Source organism: Silurus meridionalis, chromosome 8 (assembly GCF_014805685.1).
Source record: "Silurus meridionalis isolate SWU-2019-XX chromosome 8, ASM1480568v1, whole genome shotgun sequence".
Classification (NCBI taxonomy): Eukaryota; Metazoa; Chordata; class Actinopteri; order Siluriformes; family Siluridae; genus Silurus; species Silurus meridionalis.
Window position 1 is genome coordinate 24,804,379 of NC_060891.1, and position 18,055 is coordinate 24,822,433.

The 18,055-nt window shown below is 39.6% G+C and overlaps 1 protein-coding gene across 4 annotated transcripts in view; it reads right to left on the bottom strand.

Annotated features, from left to right (window-relative positions):
* The window catches only part of xpo1b (exportin 1 (CRM1 homolog, yeast) b), a 24,355-nt gene extending 7,845 nt beyond the window's left edge, over positions 1-16,510 (bottom strand). For 2 of the 4 annotated variants that reach the window (XR_006926648.1, XM_046855429.1), the window contains exons 1-22: positions 16,030-16,509; positions 14,326-14,457; positions 13,570-13,671; positions 10,979-11,051; positions 9,566-9,627; positions 9,439-9,483; positions 8,526-8,707; positions 8,170-8,218; positions 7,937-8,056; positions 7,638-7,766; positions 7,359-7,517; positions 6,819-7,016; positions 6,463-6,601; positions 6,127-6,308; positions 5,401-5,557; positions 4,850-5,013; positions 4,606-4,740; positions 4,278-4,461; positions 3,006-3,112; positions 2,564-2,758; positions 705-873; positions 432-566 (exon numbers count right to left, since the gene is read on the bottom strand). Coding sequence is in view for 3 of the 4 variants with exons in the window: in XM_046855429.1 (XP_046711385.1) it covers positions 432-566; positions 705-873; positions 2,564-2,758; positions 3,006-3,112; positions 4,278-4,461; positions 4,606-4,740; positions 4,850-5,013; positions 5,401-5,557; positions 6,127-6,308; positions 6,463-6,601; positions 6,819-7,016; positions 7,359-7,517; positions 7,638-7,766; positions 7,937-8,056; positions 8,170-8,218; positions 8,526-8,707; positions 9,439-9,483; positions 9,566-9,627; positions 10,979-11,051; positions 13,570-13,671; positions 14,326-14,451 (2,812 nt within the window). In the remaining variant the exon portion in view is untranslated. Of the gene's footprint in view, positions 1-431; positions 567-704; positions 874-2,563; positions 2,759-3,005; positions 3,113-4,277; positions 4,462-4,605; positions 4,741-4,849; positions 5,014-5,400; positions 5,558-6,126; positions 6,309-6,462; positions 6,602-6,818; positions 7,017-7,358; positions 7,518-7,637; positions 7,767-7,936; positions 8,057-8,169; positions 8,219-8,525; positions 8,708-9,438; positions 9,484-9,565; positions 9,628-10,978; positions 11,052-12,406; positions 12,475-13,569; positions 13,672-14,325; positions 14,458-16,029 lie in introns of those variants that run through there. The other 2 variants (XM_046855430.1, XM_046855431.1) reach the window with 2 other exon arrangements.
* Between the last annotated feature and the right edge of the window lie 1,545 nt (positions 16,511-18,055).

The window sequence follows — 18,055 nt, forward strand, 5'->3', positions numbered from 1 at the left end:
ATAAATACTCATTCCCTCACCATTCTCTTTCTCTCTTCACCCTTCTCGTCCTAGCTCAATTAATTACACTTATCACTATTACACAATTAATCACTTCTTTGTTTTTGAGAGAGATATATATATATATATATATATATACACACACACACACACACACACACACACACACACACATATATATATATATATATATATATATATATATATATATATATATATGCATGTACAAAAAGCATCCGTTGAACAACATGTTCTTTCTGCCCGAGGGAAGAACTGTGGGGGGTGGAGGGGAGAATTATTTGTGCCCTGCATGTTTATCAGTTTCTCTGTGGTGCGTTATTCTTATTTATTCTCCGAACTCCAGAGTTGGTAGCAGTGACTCATAGGGTGTGTTCATAACGCATCATTAACTTCAGTGCTGGATGACTCACCAGCCGTGTGCGACGTGTCTGTAACTACGGAGAAGATGTGCTGCAAAACATCACAAAAGTATGTCTGGTAGAAGCTCTGAGCCGCTGCCTCCTCCTGGGCCACGTTCTGCAGCAACGTGTAGAGAATCTGCAGACCTGCACACATACACACAGCAAAGGTGACAAACTAAATACTGAATATAATCGAATAAACCTCATCAACAACATGATGCTGTTTCTACACAAATAATAAACAAAATACGACATTTTGTCTTCACGTGTGTAGATTCTCACCGGTATCAGCCACGTTTCTCATCGTGTGTTTAAAGGCCCAGATGATGGAGTCCAGCACCAGTTTGAACTGTGCTGGGGGAATGGCGAGGAACGCCGGGAAGCAGTGGGAATTCACCGCCTGCAGCAGGTAAAAGAAGTGTGTGCGGTGCTCTGGATACTCCTCAAAGTCCTGAAGCAAAAAAAAAAAAGAAAGAAAGAAAGTAAGAAAAGACTTTATACCAATTTCCTCTTTTAACTTGTACACCTGATATTCACATGCAAATATACTTCTCTTGGACTCTAACAAAACTACTGGGGGTTGAGGAGATAAAGCCATAGAAATCCAACAGTCAACCATTCTTTCTTGAGATTCCTTAAAAATATACAAGAATGGAGACAAAAGGACAGAGACACACAGAGTGCTATTCATTGACTTTAGTTCAGCATTTAATACAGTCCTTCCCACTGTACTGATCACTAAGCTCAGTGACCTGGGTATCTGCACCTTCATTTGCAGATGGATTCTGGACTTTCTTACCAACCTGTCTGTTAGGTTGGGCAAACAGGTATACTCAACCCTCATTCTGAACACCGGCATCCCACAGGGCTGTGTTCTGAGCCCACTACTCTACTCCCCGTTTAACCACGACTCCAAGATCTTCATCAAGTATGCAGATGACACCACCATGGTCGGCCAGATCAGCAACAATGACGATGAATCTGCCTAAAGGAAAGAGATCCGAAGCCTGACAGCGTGGTGTGCCACCAACAACCTGACCATCAACGCCATGAAGACTAAAGAGTCATACTAAAGACTAAAGAGTCAGAACATATACACCAGAACCAGCAGGCTCAGGGACAGCTTTTTTCCATCCACCATCAGCCTACTGAACTCTACACTACACCATTATACCACTGTATATAAAATCAGTACAATGTACATATATTTTTTATACCCCTCATACATATGCTGTACATATACTTACATATTTCTGTTCACTTGTCAATTTTTTTATTTGCACTTTTGGATGCTAAACTGCATTTTGTTGCTGTGCACCCGTACTATGAAATGACAACGTTCTATCCATCCATCTATCTATCCACCCATCCATTAACCAAATAAGAATTAGCTTGCTCTTACAGCTTTATAGTCACTAACAAATTTTGTCTCTTTTACCATAATGCAACAAAACATGTTTAACACAACTCTTTTTCATCTGGTCATAAATACAGAATACACAATTTGTTAATGTCCGAGTTGCACTTGACAATTTCAAACATGCATGGTGTCCATAAGTTTTGAGCTAATGTAGCTGAGAAGTATTATAAAGTCTATAGAGGGTTTGCATTATGTGAAATACATGCCTAAAAAACCCAAACAAAAGGAAAAAAAAAAAGCATATCTGTAAGGTTTATGTTATAGGTTTTGTCATTCTGGTTTTAAGATGTCTGTATTGGAGAACACAGCGTTTACAGCTCTACACTGTCCTTTGGTCTATTTCTAACATAACCAGGAAACCATATAAACTTTAAGACTTATGATCATCTCATAAAGGTTTGAGGCATTGTATAAAGATTTTGCCATCAATCTCAGCTTCAGAGCAAAACTGTAAACACCGATTTCCATCAGAGACACCGATAGAAGCAAAGATGTCTTGGCTGATGATCTTATTGCTGCATATTGGAAACAGTGTGTTTGCCCTGTGACAAAATATGGCTTCATGTTGTGTAAACTCTTACAAGTGTTTTGACAATAATTCAACCGTTTATAACTTTTTCACACTTCTGTGCACCGTCTGCATTTAAAAAAATAAATGAATAGAACCCAGGATTAGAAAAATCCAATGTAGAACGGTGTGTGAAGCAAACCAGGCTCTTACTTTGTTAATCATGTTCAGCGTGCATTCAAACACAGCGTCGAAGATCTGTGGAATCTCAGTGGTGATGTGACCGCCCAGTTTGTTGACGATGGTTGCCATCGTGCTGAGGACTTCCGGCTCTCTGGCTGCCGGAACGTTGCGCTGGTAATCTATCAGGACGGCGTCCAGCAAAGGTGGAACGAAGTTCTCCCCGACCTGAGAGCACAGAGTCTTAAAGGATGAGCAAAAGAATGGGGGGAGCGACTGTGTGTGTGTGTGTGTGTGTGTGTGTGTGTGTGGTGCAGCAGATTATCTTAACAGGTTCAGACTGACTTACACCTGAATTAGGTACAGCTTTAGAACAACACACTTGTAGCACAGATATTAAGCTTTATTGATCAGGAGTGTGCTTGTAGACAAGCTGTGTGTGTGTGTGTGTGTGTATTTTGTTTGTATATCTTACCATCTGTGGATCGTTGGAACGGCTGACCCAGCCTGAGATGAGTTTGAGTGTTTCTCTCTTGACCGTGCGCATGCTTCTGATTAGAGGCTGTTTAGTCACCATCTCACCTGCATGTGCACACACAAAAATACAGTCAAACATTATCAGGGCTACAACAACTAAACGATAATGAAATCCGTTATGCGGTTATCGATCAGTTGGGCTGATCAAGTTACCGGTAAGCATGATGGCACGATAATACAGCCGCTTGCAAAACGAGTACAAATCAACCGGCAGCGGAAAAAAGTGTGCGTCCCAAATCATACAAGGCATGTGAGCATATATTAAATGCTTGTGTGGTATGGAATTTCCACAGTGATGCACCGTAAGCAAACGGCTGTTTATGCTCATCATGTAAAAATGGTAAAGTTTAATGAAGTGCCATTGTGCTATCCAGTACTGGCGTAACTCACAATCGAGCCTGTTAGCTCTCTGCGTTTCTCTTTTTATAGCGTTTGTCTTCTACAACAGTAACTTATCCGTTTTTGAACGTGATTTACTACGCCCAAATGCTTGTTTTCAATGTTTATATATTTAATTTGTGTATAAGTCATTAAATTATTATACAAAATTCAATTCATTATATTCTAGATGCTTATATCTTCAAAACTGAAGAAAGGGTCTATTGTTTTTTTTTATTTATTGTCAAAACAATATATTTTACATTGATTATTTAAAGCATGGATGTCAACATGCCATCTGCAACTATCATTAAAAACAATACCAATATTGATTTACACAAATTTTCTCCTTTCATACTCAAATGTATACACCCCCTTAATCGAAAAAACAAAATTAAACAAATATGATTAATCGATAATCAAAATAAGCCCTAAAACTTATACATACTGAATTTTTCCATTGTCTTTTCACCATCAATCCAATATGACTTTTAAGGCGAGATTGATTATTTTAATACTATAAACTTTCTGGGCTCGTATAAAAGCTTTATAGAAACAGAAGTGGTAAACATACAAAGCACCAGGCAACCCCTTTCTCCTCAAAGCAAGGCCATACCGTTTTTAATGCAGTATTAATATCACCAACAAAGCTACTGACATAACCAAGTTTCATTTATAAGAGCAAAATATAAATAAATAAAAAAAATAACAATGCTGGATATGAATATGAAAATATGAAACTCACTGCAATTTATGACACATGTTCAATAAAATCGAATCAGCTCTGGGAGAGAAGTAGTCCGATTCAGCATGCACATATAAAAACACGTACCGTTGGTCTGGATAGCGGCGGAGATGTTCTCACTGAGGCACTTGTAGACGTTGAGCATATCCAAGTAGATGCGGCCGAGCTGAATGACAAACGGGTGTCCCACAGCCTTACAGGCCCTCACGTTAGTCTTCAGGATGCTCCCTAGCTGTTTAACAGTCTCTGGGTCCTTCAGAATATCTACGTTCTGGGCAAAAGTTAGAGAACAGTATAACTCTGATGACTGATCTGATTAAATATTCGTCAAATTAGCTATGATTTTCCTCGGACGTACATCTCAGTACGCCATCTTGAATATTTGCTGAAGTGCGAGGACGCTAAAATGTCTTACCTTGGTGGCCTGTTGGATGATGCTGTCCCACACCTGGTTAGGTAGCAGCATATACTTCTCTATCAGATGCTCCTGTACAGCCTGGTCTGTCTGAGCACCGATCATATAACCTACTGCCTCATAGAATGTATGCACCTACAGGGGCAAGACGGGTGAGCGAACAAAAGCCATCATTTCTTTAATCTGTCTTTCATATCCAAAAGCAGAACATAAACAATAGTGAGACTTTTGAGCTGAATCGGACCTGCTGTGGCTGCAAGTCACAGATGATGGTGTTGATATTGTTGAGGATCTCGTCAATAAACGGCATGACCTCGCCGACCTGCACCTGCACGAAATGCCTCCTGCACTTTTGCGCAATTTTGATGAACGTGTCGCACGCCATGTCTTGCACTCCATCGTGGGTCTCTTGAAATGGAGAATGGAGAAATGTTTAGCATTTTCAATAGATCAGCAAGATCGGATTTTGGATTGTAATCAGAAAGGAGGAGATTTAAGATTTTTTTTTTTTTGGCACAAACAGTTATATAGAATACAACTTGCAGTGAAATGTAAACAATCAAATTGATACCAACGGATTATATTACCAGCACTCGTTAGATCATGCACAATGCAATATGAATGTACTTTTACATTTTGGGAAGCGTTTTGTTAAAGTTTTTGTAGTATGTGTCTTTTTACATATTTAATCACTTGAGTGTGTATTTGTATATGATGTGAACAAGACTTTTATGACATGCAAAATCGGGCAAACATTCAAATCCGTGCCTCGTAAAAGCGCGTTATGCAATTTACCGTGCATGAACTCGAACAGTTTGTTGACTACAGTCTTGAGGAACTTCCAATGTGCGCGCAGGAATCGCGGGTACTGGCCGACGATGTACATGATGTTTGAGGCGATGATGGCCTTGTTATCTTTTCCTCGCTTCTGCTCACACAATCCCAGCAAGTCCTAATGCAAATACACACATTTTACTTTACAATTAAGCAGACAATCAACATGAGCACGAGAATAAACTTTCATTATGGAGGTAAGATTTCTGTACACTGATCAGGCATGACATTATGACCACCTGCATAATATTGTGTTGGTCCCCATTTTTGCTGTAAAAACAGTCGTGACCCATCGAGCATCAACAACACGATCTTCTTCAGCAGTTTGAGCTACAGGAGCTCATCTGATGAATCATCAAAGGCATCAAAGTGCCTCGGTTGCCCGTTCCTTCCTTGAACCCCTTTTGATAGATATTGACCAGTGCAGTTTGGAAACATCCCACAAGAGCTCTGAACCAGTCGTCTGGACATCACAACTTGTCAAACTCGCTTAGATCCTTACGCTCGCCCATTTTTTCTGCTTCGAACACGTCAACTTTGAGGACAAAATGTTCACTTGCTGCCTAATAAATCTCACCCACTTAAAGGTGCCATGATGAAGAGATAATCAGTGTTATTCACTGGTCATAATGTTACAATGTTCTGCCTGATCAGTGTAAAAAGAGAATATCTGTTGAAAGTAAACACCTTGATGACAGTGACAAGAAATCGCTTCTCATCCTCCTCGTGCATGGCTCCGCTGATTGAGCCGATGGCCCAGCACAGTGTGTTCAGGTTTTTCCAGGACCACTCCGTCCCATTCACCTGGTTATGGAGTTTTTCGGTCATGATACGCTCGGTGTCGGCATAATCCAGATGGGTCAGATACACTACATATACAAGGAAGATAAAAGAAAAGAAACAAACGAAAGAACAAATAAAGATAAAATTAGTACAGTATTAAACACGAGCAAAAAATAAAAAAAAACTGTACAGAGTTCACTTCATGATTATCTGGATTAAATGTACAAAGCGTGTTTATACCAAGGGTCTCCCTCATGTTCTTGTACAGGTTGATGGAGTCCGTGTCCTTCATAAACTCCCGCACCACCTCCCCCTGGTCATTTTCCACCACCAGCACCTCTTCCGGTTTTGCCATCCGGCTCACCATCAGCAGACGCACCTGCAGAACACACACACACACACACACACACACACACACACACACACACACACACACCAGTTCTTAATACTGTGTCCAAAAGGGTGAGTGAGTCAGCAGCAATTTTTCCATTTAAATGTGTGTGTGGGTGTGTGTGTGTTCATGGGTGCATGGTACTCAGTTGCTTATGTGACAAACGTTTTGTTAGAAATCAGAACTTTATGAGAATGACCCTTACCTTGGAAAGCACAGGTAGATAGAGCTGCCTACGTGGTGGAACATCAAAATGCTGGCTGCCAGAGAGCAGCGGGGAAGTGGAAGTGCTGAACGGACTCTCTCTGTACAACTCTGCGGCCAGGTGGTTCCAGTACTCCAGACAGATCTTAAAGATCTCAGTCTCCTCCACCTCAGACACCAGCAGCATGTAGTGCAGAGCCTGTAGATCACATGCAAAAGTTCCAACTAATAAGAACTTTTATCCTTTTGCAGATTTCAAAGGAAGTCCAATTCATTATGAGTTTTTGGCAACGTTCAGGTTGATCAGCAGGAGTAATGGATTATCACTTAATTGTAATTAATGGATTATTAAATGTATTTACTTTCTCTCTCAAGTGCACCATTTGGTTTACTGCACATTCAAGCAATGGCCTTTAAAGAATATTATTTTTAAATAATAATAATGATAATTAAAGTAACTAATATAAATATAACGATCATTAATCAGACTCATTAGAGCACAGGACTTTGTGTGTGTACACGTGTGTGAGACGCTACGTACCTCCATAAGTGTCTCCCGCAGGTTGAGTCTTTTCTCTATGAGCTGGCCGTGCTCTTTCAGGAACGTGCAGAGGAACAGGCTCAGATTCTGAATGAAGTTCTGCTCGTCGTCCTTCCCGTTGGCGTACGCTAGGCGAATGTTTGTGTTCAGAGGCAACATCTAGAAACCAAATGAGAACAAATAAACCGAAACATCACATATTACAAACTGCACACGATGCGCACGTGTGTGTGTGTGTGTGTGTGTGTGTGTGCACACCGATGCCTTGTATTTAGTTACCTGTTTGAGTTGCATCATGGTGAGAGTGAACAATGTGACAAACTGCTCCTCATACTGGCTCACACTCACACCTGCGATCTCAGTCAGACACTTTAGTGTCACGTTCCGAAACATTGGGACATTCAGAAACTTGAGAAAAAAAATTGAGACATTAGTTTGGTAAATTTGATCCGTTCTTAACCTTTAATACTCCTACAAATAGTCTAGATACGCTACAAATCTTCTATACTAACGTTACATCCCAAAGTCAAGTGCTGCAGGAAACAGCGCTCCGACTCTGAGAAGGGTGCAGGTCTCACCTTATACACTAAAGTGCTGATGAGTTTGGTCTCAAAGATGTAGCCAAGTGGAATCCAATTCAGAAACCGGAGCAGCGTTTCTAAGGTGGCATGTACCAAAGGAGCATTTTGGGAGTTTTCCTAAAAATATAAATATACACAAAAAAAAATAGTTAATTGATAACGTTCTTGTTTTAAAAACTTCACAGACGTTTGCATGAAGAGTGCACAAGTTTGAATGTAGCTGTACTCACCATCACAAATTGGCAGAGCTGAAAGATCTGCGAGAACTCATTACACATACTGGAGGAAATAAAAGAAAACAACACCACCATTGTACTTTCAGTGATAATCCTGAAAAACCTATTCGCTGCATTTCTCTCGCCTTAACACACACACACACACACACACACACACACACACACACACACACACACACACACACACACACACACACAAAATCTCAAACCTCACTTTATTAGCGAAAGCTGCACGCCAAATTAGGTCACTAATAAAAAATTTAAAAATCACTATCATCATAAACAGTACAATTACACAATTGATTGGATCATTCCAATGAACTAATTGATCACTATTGCTGGAGTCTTACCTGTCCTTCAGATGTTTGGCTTTGACCTGTGTCATCTGTCCACTGGAGAAATCAAACACCTCCTCGCTGAGCAGCTTCAGGATGATCATGTTGTTCTGGCAGAGGCTCTCGCTCGTGCGGCTCGCCCCTACGATATCACTGATAAACGTGGGCCAGTGCTTGGGCCACTCCTGCTTCAAAATCTATAAAAAGGTACATGAAGGAATATAAAAAGGTAAGAACTGGGAAAAGCAAATATAGTTCACATCTCACATCAAACCATCTTAGTTTTAGTGCAATCGTTTGATCAATAATACAAGTCATGTAATTCAGTATTCTACAGATTTTAAACTAATAATAAAAAAATTAATTAAATAAAAAAGTCTATACGATGTTAAACAAAACCTATGCCTTCTAAACCAGGGGTTGGGGGGGGTGTTAATTATTGTTAAATCACAATTGTTTGTAAACAAAATTACAAATAAATAAATATCGCTTAAAAAAAAAAAATTAATTAAATATTTAATAAAACTAAATTATTACATTAAAGTTCTATTAAAATAAAAATGTTAAATTTATCTAAGTCCACTTGATAGTAAAATGTGAACAATTTATTAAGTTGTGATTTTATTTGATAAATATAAATTTGCTATGATGGACATCTTTTTCGAAAGATTTTAAAGTGCAACAACAACAACATCGTTCTAATTGTCTTAACATAATATATAACTAGAGTAATACAATTAGTTTCTATTAGGATCGACATTTTTGTATCAGGGGGCCCTGCCCCATGTATCCATCGCTTGACCTGAAAAACGTTGAGGACCCCTGATTTAACGGCTTTGCACCATTTATTTTAAACATCACAATACAATACATTTTATACAAATTTTAATGAATAATAAAACAACAATTGACCTTCTACACCTCTTACCTGAACTAAAATCATGTTAAGTTTTCCAATGTACACCTTCTCCTTCTGCAACGAAACACAAAACATTACATCGGCTTTAAACAACCATTAAACTTTGCTCCAAAGTAAATGTAGACACCACACATACCTCCACATTGGCTGCATCAGAAGATGTCTTGATAATGAGGCCGACAACATATTTTTTAATTCCTGCATACAAACAGAAATGAGAGAGAGTGTAAAAAAGATATCAAGAAAACAACATGTCATACACATAAAGCACAATAATGCATCATTTATTTGCTTGAGTGTCTTCTCCAAAACCAGAACCACAATATAGAAGCCTGAGTAGAGCAAACTAGATAGCATCTGTGTACAAAATGTGTTAGAAAATGTCCCTGCAGTGCACAACAGAAAACCTGTTTATAAATATGACTCAATTGCATCCGTCTTGGTGCTCCTGCAGATGCCAACTGGGTTTTAGCGATTACCTCAAAAGAAACCACGTGCATTTCAGTTTGCATTGCCCACAATGGCAATTGCTTTGCATCGCATGTGTGCCATTTGCTTTGCATCGCACGGTTTCATTTCGCAGTACTCGGTTTTAATGCTTGAATGCGTATATTAAAAACAAAGCTAATAAGCCAAGCTATAAAAGAACACTTACAAAGAAACAAGCTATACAGACTGTCTATACACACTCCTTCTAAAAAAAAAAAAAAAAGAGGGGTGCAGTAAATATGTAAAACAGCAGGGGGAGACAAGAGAAATCCGTCACGGGTAAAGGGGTTAAATTGTAATCTGAAGTTTAGTGCCAAAACCACACAAGATACAATAATTTAACAAACACAAAAAGGTGAATGGACCATTTTAAGGAAATTTCCTTTTTTTTTACCCATTCACCCTCCTAACTTTACACTGGGTCCAGTACAATAACGCAACACATTAGAGATTCATGCTGTGCTACAAATGGAATTGCCAAAGCAATAATTCTCAGTGTTCAAAGGCAGGCAGGAGGAAAAAAAAAAAAGGTTGGGATTTTAAATGCGAATGCAACTTGGAAAGCACACACGACTGCTGTAGCAAACAAATGGGGTTCTCACCAATTAAAGCAGCCTTCAAGCCAAATCCAGTGCTCAGAAAGAAAACAAAAAAAACATCCCTGTGTGATTTAGCCCCGATCACTGCATAACTTCAAAATTTCATGCTAAAAGTGTGTTCGGAGAACCCGTTTTGGAACTGCTGCACATCGGCATGGTTTAACGCTTACTCGAAGGGTGTGATAATGAGCTGCTGAACTCAATCAGGTGTATTGGAGACAGAATAGAGAACACCGGGGTGTGTACAGAGCAGTCACATGCTAAGCTTAGGATTAGTTAACAGTGATGCAGGTCCACTACGAGCAGATCCTAGAAGACATTAGGAAATACGCAAACTTGGACCCTGAGCCAAAGACCATACCATATATAATGAAACAACAACAACAACAACAACAAAAAAAGTGTGTTTTGTAGGTTTATTTTCGTATTCATCAATGTAGATTTTAGAAATGAAAACGTACCTTCGCACTGGTTTCTGGGCAGAATCTTCCATCTTGTTTTAATAACTGTTTCCAGAATCTGCAGAGCATAGTACTGGAATGCCAAGGAAACAAAGCGAACATTAAGGACTTCACCTTTAACTAGACAATTCACCACATGTGCTACTGACTTTTTTTTTTTTTTAAGAAATATGACAAAACAGAGACAGAAATATCATCATTGCCTGAGTACACTTAAAAAGATTTATTTATTTAATTTAATAAAATCAGACTGAACATGGTCTTTCATGCAGGTTTCTTTTTACTGGGTTAATTCATAGTTTTGCTGTAAACATTCTAGAGAATCGATATTTTCTAGATTCTCGAAAGCTTGTACACGTTTTGCTGTTTCTGCCAGTTTTACACCAGAAAGTGAAAAACAGGAAAGAAAATAATTCCATATTCACTAATCGCTGGCAGCGTCTAGGTACGACCGAACAGAGAGCCACAGAAAGCTCTAAATATTATTTTTAAATCTATTAAACACTTTACGTACTCAAAGTTAACCATTGAAACGAATACAAAAAAAAAAAAAATAAGTGACTAAGAATTTGGCAAATGATCAATAAAATATTGGCACCTGTTTTTGTTTTTTTCACCTTTGGCTTAAGTGCACCTCTGGGAACAGCAAAACAAACTGCTTCGTTTACTTTTTTTGTCCCTTTACATTAACCGAAAAAAAAAAAAAAAAAAAGTTTCATTTCAGAATTCATTAGTGGTCAGTTACTGGTATCTGTGTTGTTTGGGCTGATAGTATTTCAGCTGTAGGGATCGATAACTTTTAGAAAGGAGAAAAGGGGGAAAAATGCAGTGGGTCAAACAGAGAAAGAAGCAATGAGTGGAGTTTAACATACAACAGAGGCTTGACAAAGTGAAGGAATGCGATTAAAGGTGAAATCTGTATATAGAAACCCTACAGTTTACCCACAAACCCCCTGTTCAGATGTCCACCTTTAATTAAAAAATAAATAAATAAATAAATCTCACTGTGCCATTTGATTAATGTCGAAGCTGTGATTCGGCAATGACATTTTATTGCTGAAGAACAAACGAGAGAAAAAGGTATACGAAGCGAGTGGGGGCGGGGAGGAAAGAGAGAGATCAAAACTAAAAAGAAACACACTTGAAACAAAATGATCTCTACAGTTGAAACACCTAGTTGCCCTTCAACCTATATATAAATGCCTATACACAAAAGGTAACACCTGCCTAGAAAAGAGGAAGAGTGCTGACCTAAGATCAGTTTCTCTTAATGAACACGACCATACAAAAAAAAAAGAGGAGGAACTGCTCCTGGATCAGCATCTTACTCATCTTACACTTAGCTCTCCCTCCTTCGGACGAGAAGAAGCAAATGCAATGAAAACGGATGCAGAGCAGAATTAAGTATAAGGGAATGAAAAGGTAGACCTTGTGGAGGCCTGCCGCCCAAAGCCTAGCTGTGTCAAGGTGCACAGGAAGACACACCCCTTTTCTTCCTATTACAAGCAATCAACATAATGGAACATTGGCATTAATGATCAAATATGAACAAATTCAGTTAAGAAATTCTTCTTGTGGTTTGGTGTTTGTTCATTCTTAGTTTAATAAGAAATAGAGAGAAGCCAAATTTAACACAAGTGACTGACGCACTTCAAGATTTTTACGTATGGGTTTTGAAAGTATGAGTTTTGTATGAGAAATGTTCTTTTCTTTTTTATTGGGCAGCTTATTATAAAATTAATACATTCATTAATTCTGTTGTCAAATCCACTCCAAAACATTAGTAATAATGACCAAAGGATTAGAGCAACACCTACAGCAAGCTCAGAACAAAATGAATTAAATGCAAACTGTCGCCAATAGTTTAAGGAAGTCTGATGCACAATAGGGGAATATTCTCCATCCCAACAACTGCTGAGTAGAACAAAGCCCCAATTAGGATCAGCTAAACAGGAGGGACAGCCGAGTCGGGATTAGCTGAGTTTACAACCAGGTAAACATGCACATGCTGCCCTTAGATTACTAAACTGAGGTTATGACTAAACTTATTTTATATATTTTCCCATCAAATGAAAGTAACAGATACAAAAGTTTACAAAGGGAGAGATTTTTGAAGTCGAAAATCTAAAGCTAATCCAAAGAGTAAACAATTTCCTTCTAATTATAAAGTGTATTTGTTTAGGTGGGGCAGAAAGCACTATCGAGGCTCACAGGTGTTGGGAGGAATCAAAGATTCTAGGTCATTATTCAATCTCAATAAAACACACTAAATAAGCACTTAAAAAAGGGGGCTTCTAGGTTGTCTATAACACAAAGAAATTGCTGAGGGATCTACAAAAGAGATTAAATCGAGCTCCCCAAATATGTGTATCAATTAGTGACATCATGTCAGAACTTCCTCAAAGCAGGGAAGTCAGGGCCTGTGCTCACAAAGCATCTCTGAGTAAGAGCGCTGATGTAGGACCTGCTGATCACGAAAAATCAGAAAAGGGGAAAAAATAAAAAAGGCCTGATCAGCGCTCCTCCACTAAGATGGTTCATGAGCATCAGCCCAGTTGACACAAGCAGGTTGGGTGAGAACGTAGGCTTACTTTGGTGTTCATGTTCTGGGAGAATTCCAAGATGGTGTCCACTCTGGTCCATGCATCCGGGTGCTCCTTTAAATGTGTGAGGACCTCCTGGGCCATTCTTTGCTGGAATACAGAGAAAAATAAATATTGCATCACGACACGCTGTACTCCTGATGACCAGCTGGGTTCTTGAGGGTATATCAGCAGTGATGTTTTACATCCAGAATATGGTAACACACACTACATGGTCAGTCTGATTTGGACACGACCTTCACGCTTATATGCTCACATCATCATCTTGTTAAAAATATCAGTCCTCGTTTCTGTTATAATAACCTCGAATCATCTGGAAGGGTTTTGCAATGGATTTTAAAAATGTGGGAATTTGTGATCATTCAGCTACAAAAGCATTAGTGAGATCACCTGAGGAGCTATAGATGTTCCAGTGGGCTTGAGGTCTGGGTTCTGTAATTGACACTAGATTTCTACCAATCCAACCTTAACACAATGTCTTCATGGAGCTCACTTTGTCCACAGGGTCAATGTCATATAGGTTTGAGTCTCTTAGTTCCAGTCAATGGAAATCTTAATGCCTGTTGTGTTTAGGTTTGGTAACAGGTACAAAAAAAAAACCCTGACACTTCAGACAGAAATACAAGTTTTACATTTATCAGAGATTTTCCCCATCAAAAAAAAGAAAAAAAACCTGCTCAGAATTCAGTAAAATAAAAAAACCTTTGGTGAAGCTACACCACAGCACGAGGTTTAAAAGCTTACCTGCGGTCCCACTCCATGGTACAAGCAGTTAACCACATTATCGAGGAGATTAATATCCAGTTTCTGGTTGAAGTCCAGCAGCTGTCTGGCTGCGTGGTCGGCCAACATTGTCATAACTGCTGGCATAGAGCTCTGTTGGGACAGGGGAGGGCTGGTGAGGCCTTTTTTGGGGCAGTAAACATACAACAGGGCAAAGTCATGTGAAACGAGCACAACAACTTCCTCACAATCGTAGACTCTGACATAAAAAGCCAAATTCTCAATGTAACAATGATATACACATTGAGCTACACATTTCAGAACACGGTATGATATCATGTAACAAAGTATTGCAATGATTATATCGCCCAATCCCTACAGGAGGCTTACTCACATTTGTACTTTGATATTCAGGTCAATTTCATATTAAAAACAACCTGCATGTCAGAATCTATGGAATGAAATTCCAGGAACAGCCCACTGATCTGGTCACTGGTTCCAGACATGCGGATATAAAAAGAACTACGCTCAATCCTGGACATGTGATACTTATCGTCAATAATTTAAAACAAGTCTCGAAGCTCAATGAATGACGAAGGAGACGAAACAAAAACGACACTGTATGTTTTCGACGGGTTGCGTTCGACAGTGCCTGAAAGCACGTGAGGACGCCGTTCATTCATTTCACAATGAGAACACGCTCGAATCGTCCTTTTCAGTCGACGCCTCAATGTTTACATCTGTCACGGATAGGCGTGGCCGTGTGACCGAATCTGAAACCTGTTCGCCAGCGTGTCATCGAGCAAGGCATGACGCAAAGACACGTGCTTGCCAATCAGCTGTCGGAGCTTGAGGACTAATTCAACAAACCAGTTCAGTGTCCTAATCCTAAATCAGTTGTACAGGGTTTTGGCAGCAGAATGATCGCAAAGTAATGCGAGGAATAAACTTTCTGCGATCAGCCTGTATTGGAAACATGATTGTAAGCAAGATCAGCTAGATGAGCTCTTCAGCATTGTACCTAAAAGATAACACACACACACACACACATATTCAACAATAAAACTAGCCCTTAATATAATTTTGAATTTTCTCTAAACGCAACCATCTATAATAGGAACAAATATAATCACAACAATTGCATGGCAAAACAATGAAATGTACAGCATTGTTAGACAAAGTAGAGGTCTTATCAAAATAGAATGGAAATTTATGCTCAATAGTTTTAAAAGTATATACATATCAATATTTTTAACACTGATGGCTTGAATAAGGAAGTGTGCAATGCTTCCAAGCTAAGTAGTACAGGATTGGTCAACCCCTCCCACCCAACATCATGCTCTTCACACACACACACACACACACACACTTACTCACATGGCATAAAAGAAAAAAATATACAGCACTCCACCCAGTTATAGTCATTCATCAACATTGTATACCAAATAAACTCAATCATGAACACACATGAGCTCTGTATACAACTATAATACATAAGTTAGGCAGTATGAATGACATGACTAGCAAGCATGGAGGCAAGGTGACTAAACCTGCAAGGAGATTCATTATTAATATTATCTTTGATCATTCGTGATATAGGAGGACATGCAGAAGAGCAGAAACGCCTCATTCACTAAGCACAACATATATATACATATATACATACACACAAGTTAGTTCTCAGTTCATTCATTTTCTCAACCAACACTCAGGTCAGTTACCTACCGAAAGTCCAAGCCTTTGAGAGAAAGGTCTGCCAGAGTTGCTAAAAAAATAATAATAAACAAAAAATATCACCTCAACTATTTCCAGTACCTGTGTGAATGAAAACACTGATTAGCCTCACGGATATTATGCTAGTTTTTTTTTTTTTTTTTGACAAGGACCCCTGCACCTCCCTCAGCGCGCTCACAATCACGGCAAAAAAAAGCTACGGTATCTCCTCCAGCCGACTCATCTTTTCTTTCAACGCCCCGAAAACCGAACCTCCATAAACAAATCTTTCACTTAGTTTATATTTTATATGTATTTTTTTTTGTTTTGTTTTTTAAGGAGACTGTGTGTAAGAGAGATAGAGAGCGCGTGAGTCTGCGCGGTCTTCTTCTTCTTCTTCTTCTTCTGCTCCTCACAAGCACCAAACTCGTAACCGGCTGAAACCGGTTCAGACTGGGAGATTCCATCTCGGTTTAGTTCGCAGCCGTCGGCGCCGCGAAAAGTTTGGATCAACGTCACGCCCCGCCCCCTTCATCCTCCCTCAGCCCCTCCCCTTACTTCCCCCACCCGTGCCGCAACGCCATTGGCTTGGGACGCGGCGAGCGAGCGCGCGCTGGCTTCCCATTAGCTCGCATGCATGTCAATCAAAAAATATAAAAAAAACCAAAATAAACCCCACCTCTCCCCCCCCCATATGTTTGCTCAACAGCTCCGCCTTCTGTGAGGAAAAAAAAACCGCGCGCTGCAGTCTTTTATTTATTTACTATTTATTCGCAGGATAAATACAAAATAAAAATTATTCACCGATACGTAATGATACTGATTTTGTATGTTTTTAAATAAATAAAGAACCGGAAACGCTTCTATATTAACTCCCATAGACTCGCTACTATGATAAAAAAATATCCTTTACTAGACATCTGTGAGAAAAGGGGAAAAAAGGCAGCAATAATCGAATTATAGATTTGATCGATCCTCCTATATAGCGGATATCAGAACAGAACCTGTACTTATTTAGGGCTGATTGTCAGCAAGCTGGTAATTTTCCACTCGCCACCGAGGGGGCGTGGCCTCTGCATGAGAGACAGGCGTGCAGGTCGCGGGCACGTTTAAACCGCCCGGAGAGGAGGGGGGGGATGTGTATAAACCTGCGGTATGTCGACTTAAAAAAAATCATACAACCTAAAACATAAACAGTCCATTATGGTTCTTCGGTTTCGTTTGTTTGTGTGGGTCCTACAGTAAAGCGTGTGACTTTGACACAGAGTTTTTCACACGACCACGTGATTTCCTCCCCCTCCCCATGCTCCTCCAGCTCCCGCAAGGCGCCCTCACCACCACAACACAACCACCCCTCCCTCCCCTCCCTCCAAAGAACTATCACGTGGTGCAACTCGTCACTTGATGGAAAAATACAGGATTTTGGTGTAGGATATAGGGAGGAGAGAGAAAAAGGACTTTAGTGCAGCAATAACAGAACAAAGGAAAACATATACAATGATTAACTAGCTTGTGATTGCAGCAGAGTGAGTGCACGTGGTGGCACATGAAACTGTGATCCTGATCAAGTGATCATCGCATGTGCATGCTTCGCAATTTCCTTGCAATAAATATATAAATCCTGAGATGCAGGATCAATGCATCCTCGCTCTGGTGCATCCCCTTTAACAAGAGTTTTTCCATAATTTAGCTTTTTTGCATGAGAGCTTTGTGATAAACGAGCGGGATTGTTCGCCGTATTTAGACCTGACACGAGCTCTTTAATGGTTACCTGTTGTACAGTGTACAAAGTCAACGTCAAGAAATTTCCAGGTTGATTGCAGTGCCCTGAAGTGCTCTGCTTTCTAGGAAATGGAAAGTCTCTTTCTGAGAAGATAGAACGACAGGAACGGGTGTGGAATTTGCATGACTTGTTCTTCTGTTCACAGGAAATGTTTTTTTCTTTAAAAAACGTAACAATATAAATTTCATCTACACTTTACACATCGACGAACTGATCGCACTCGGTCTGTGGTCATGAACGTCATTTTATTGTTCA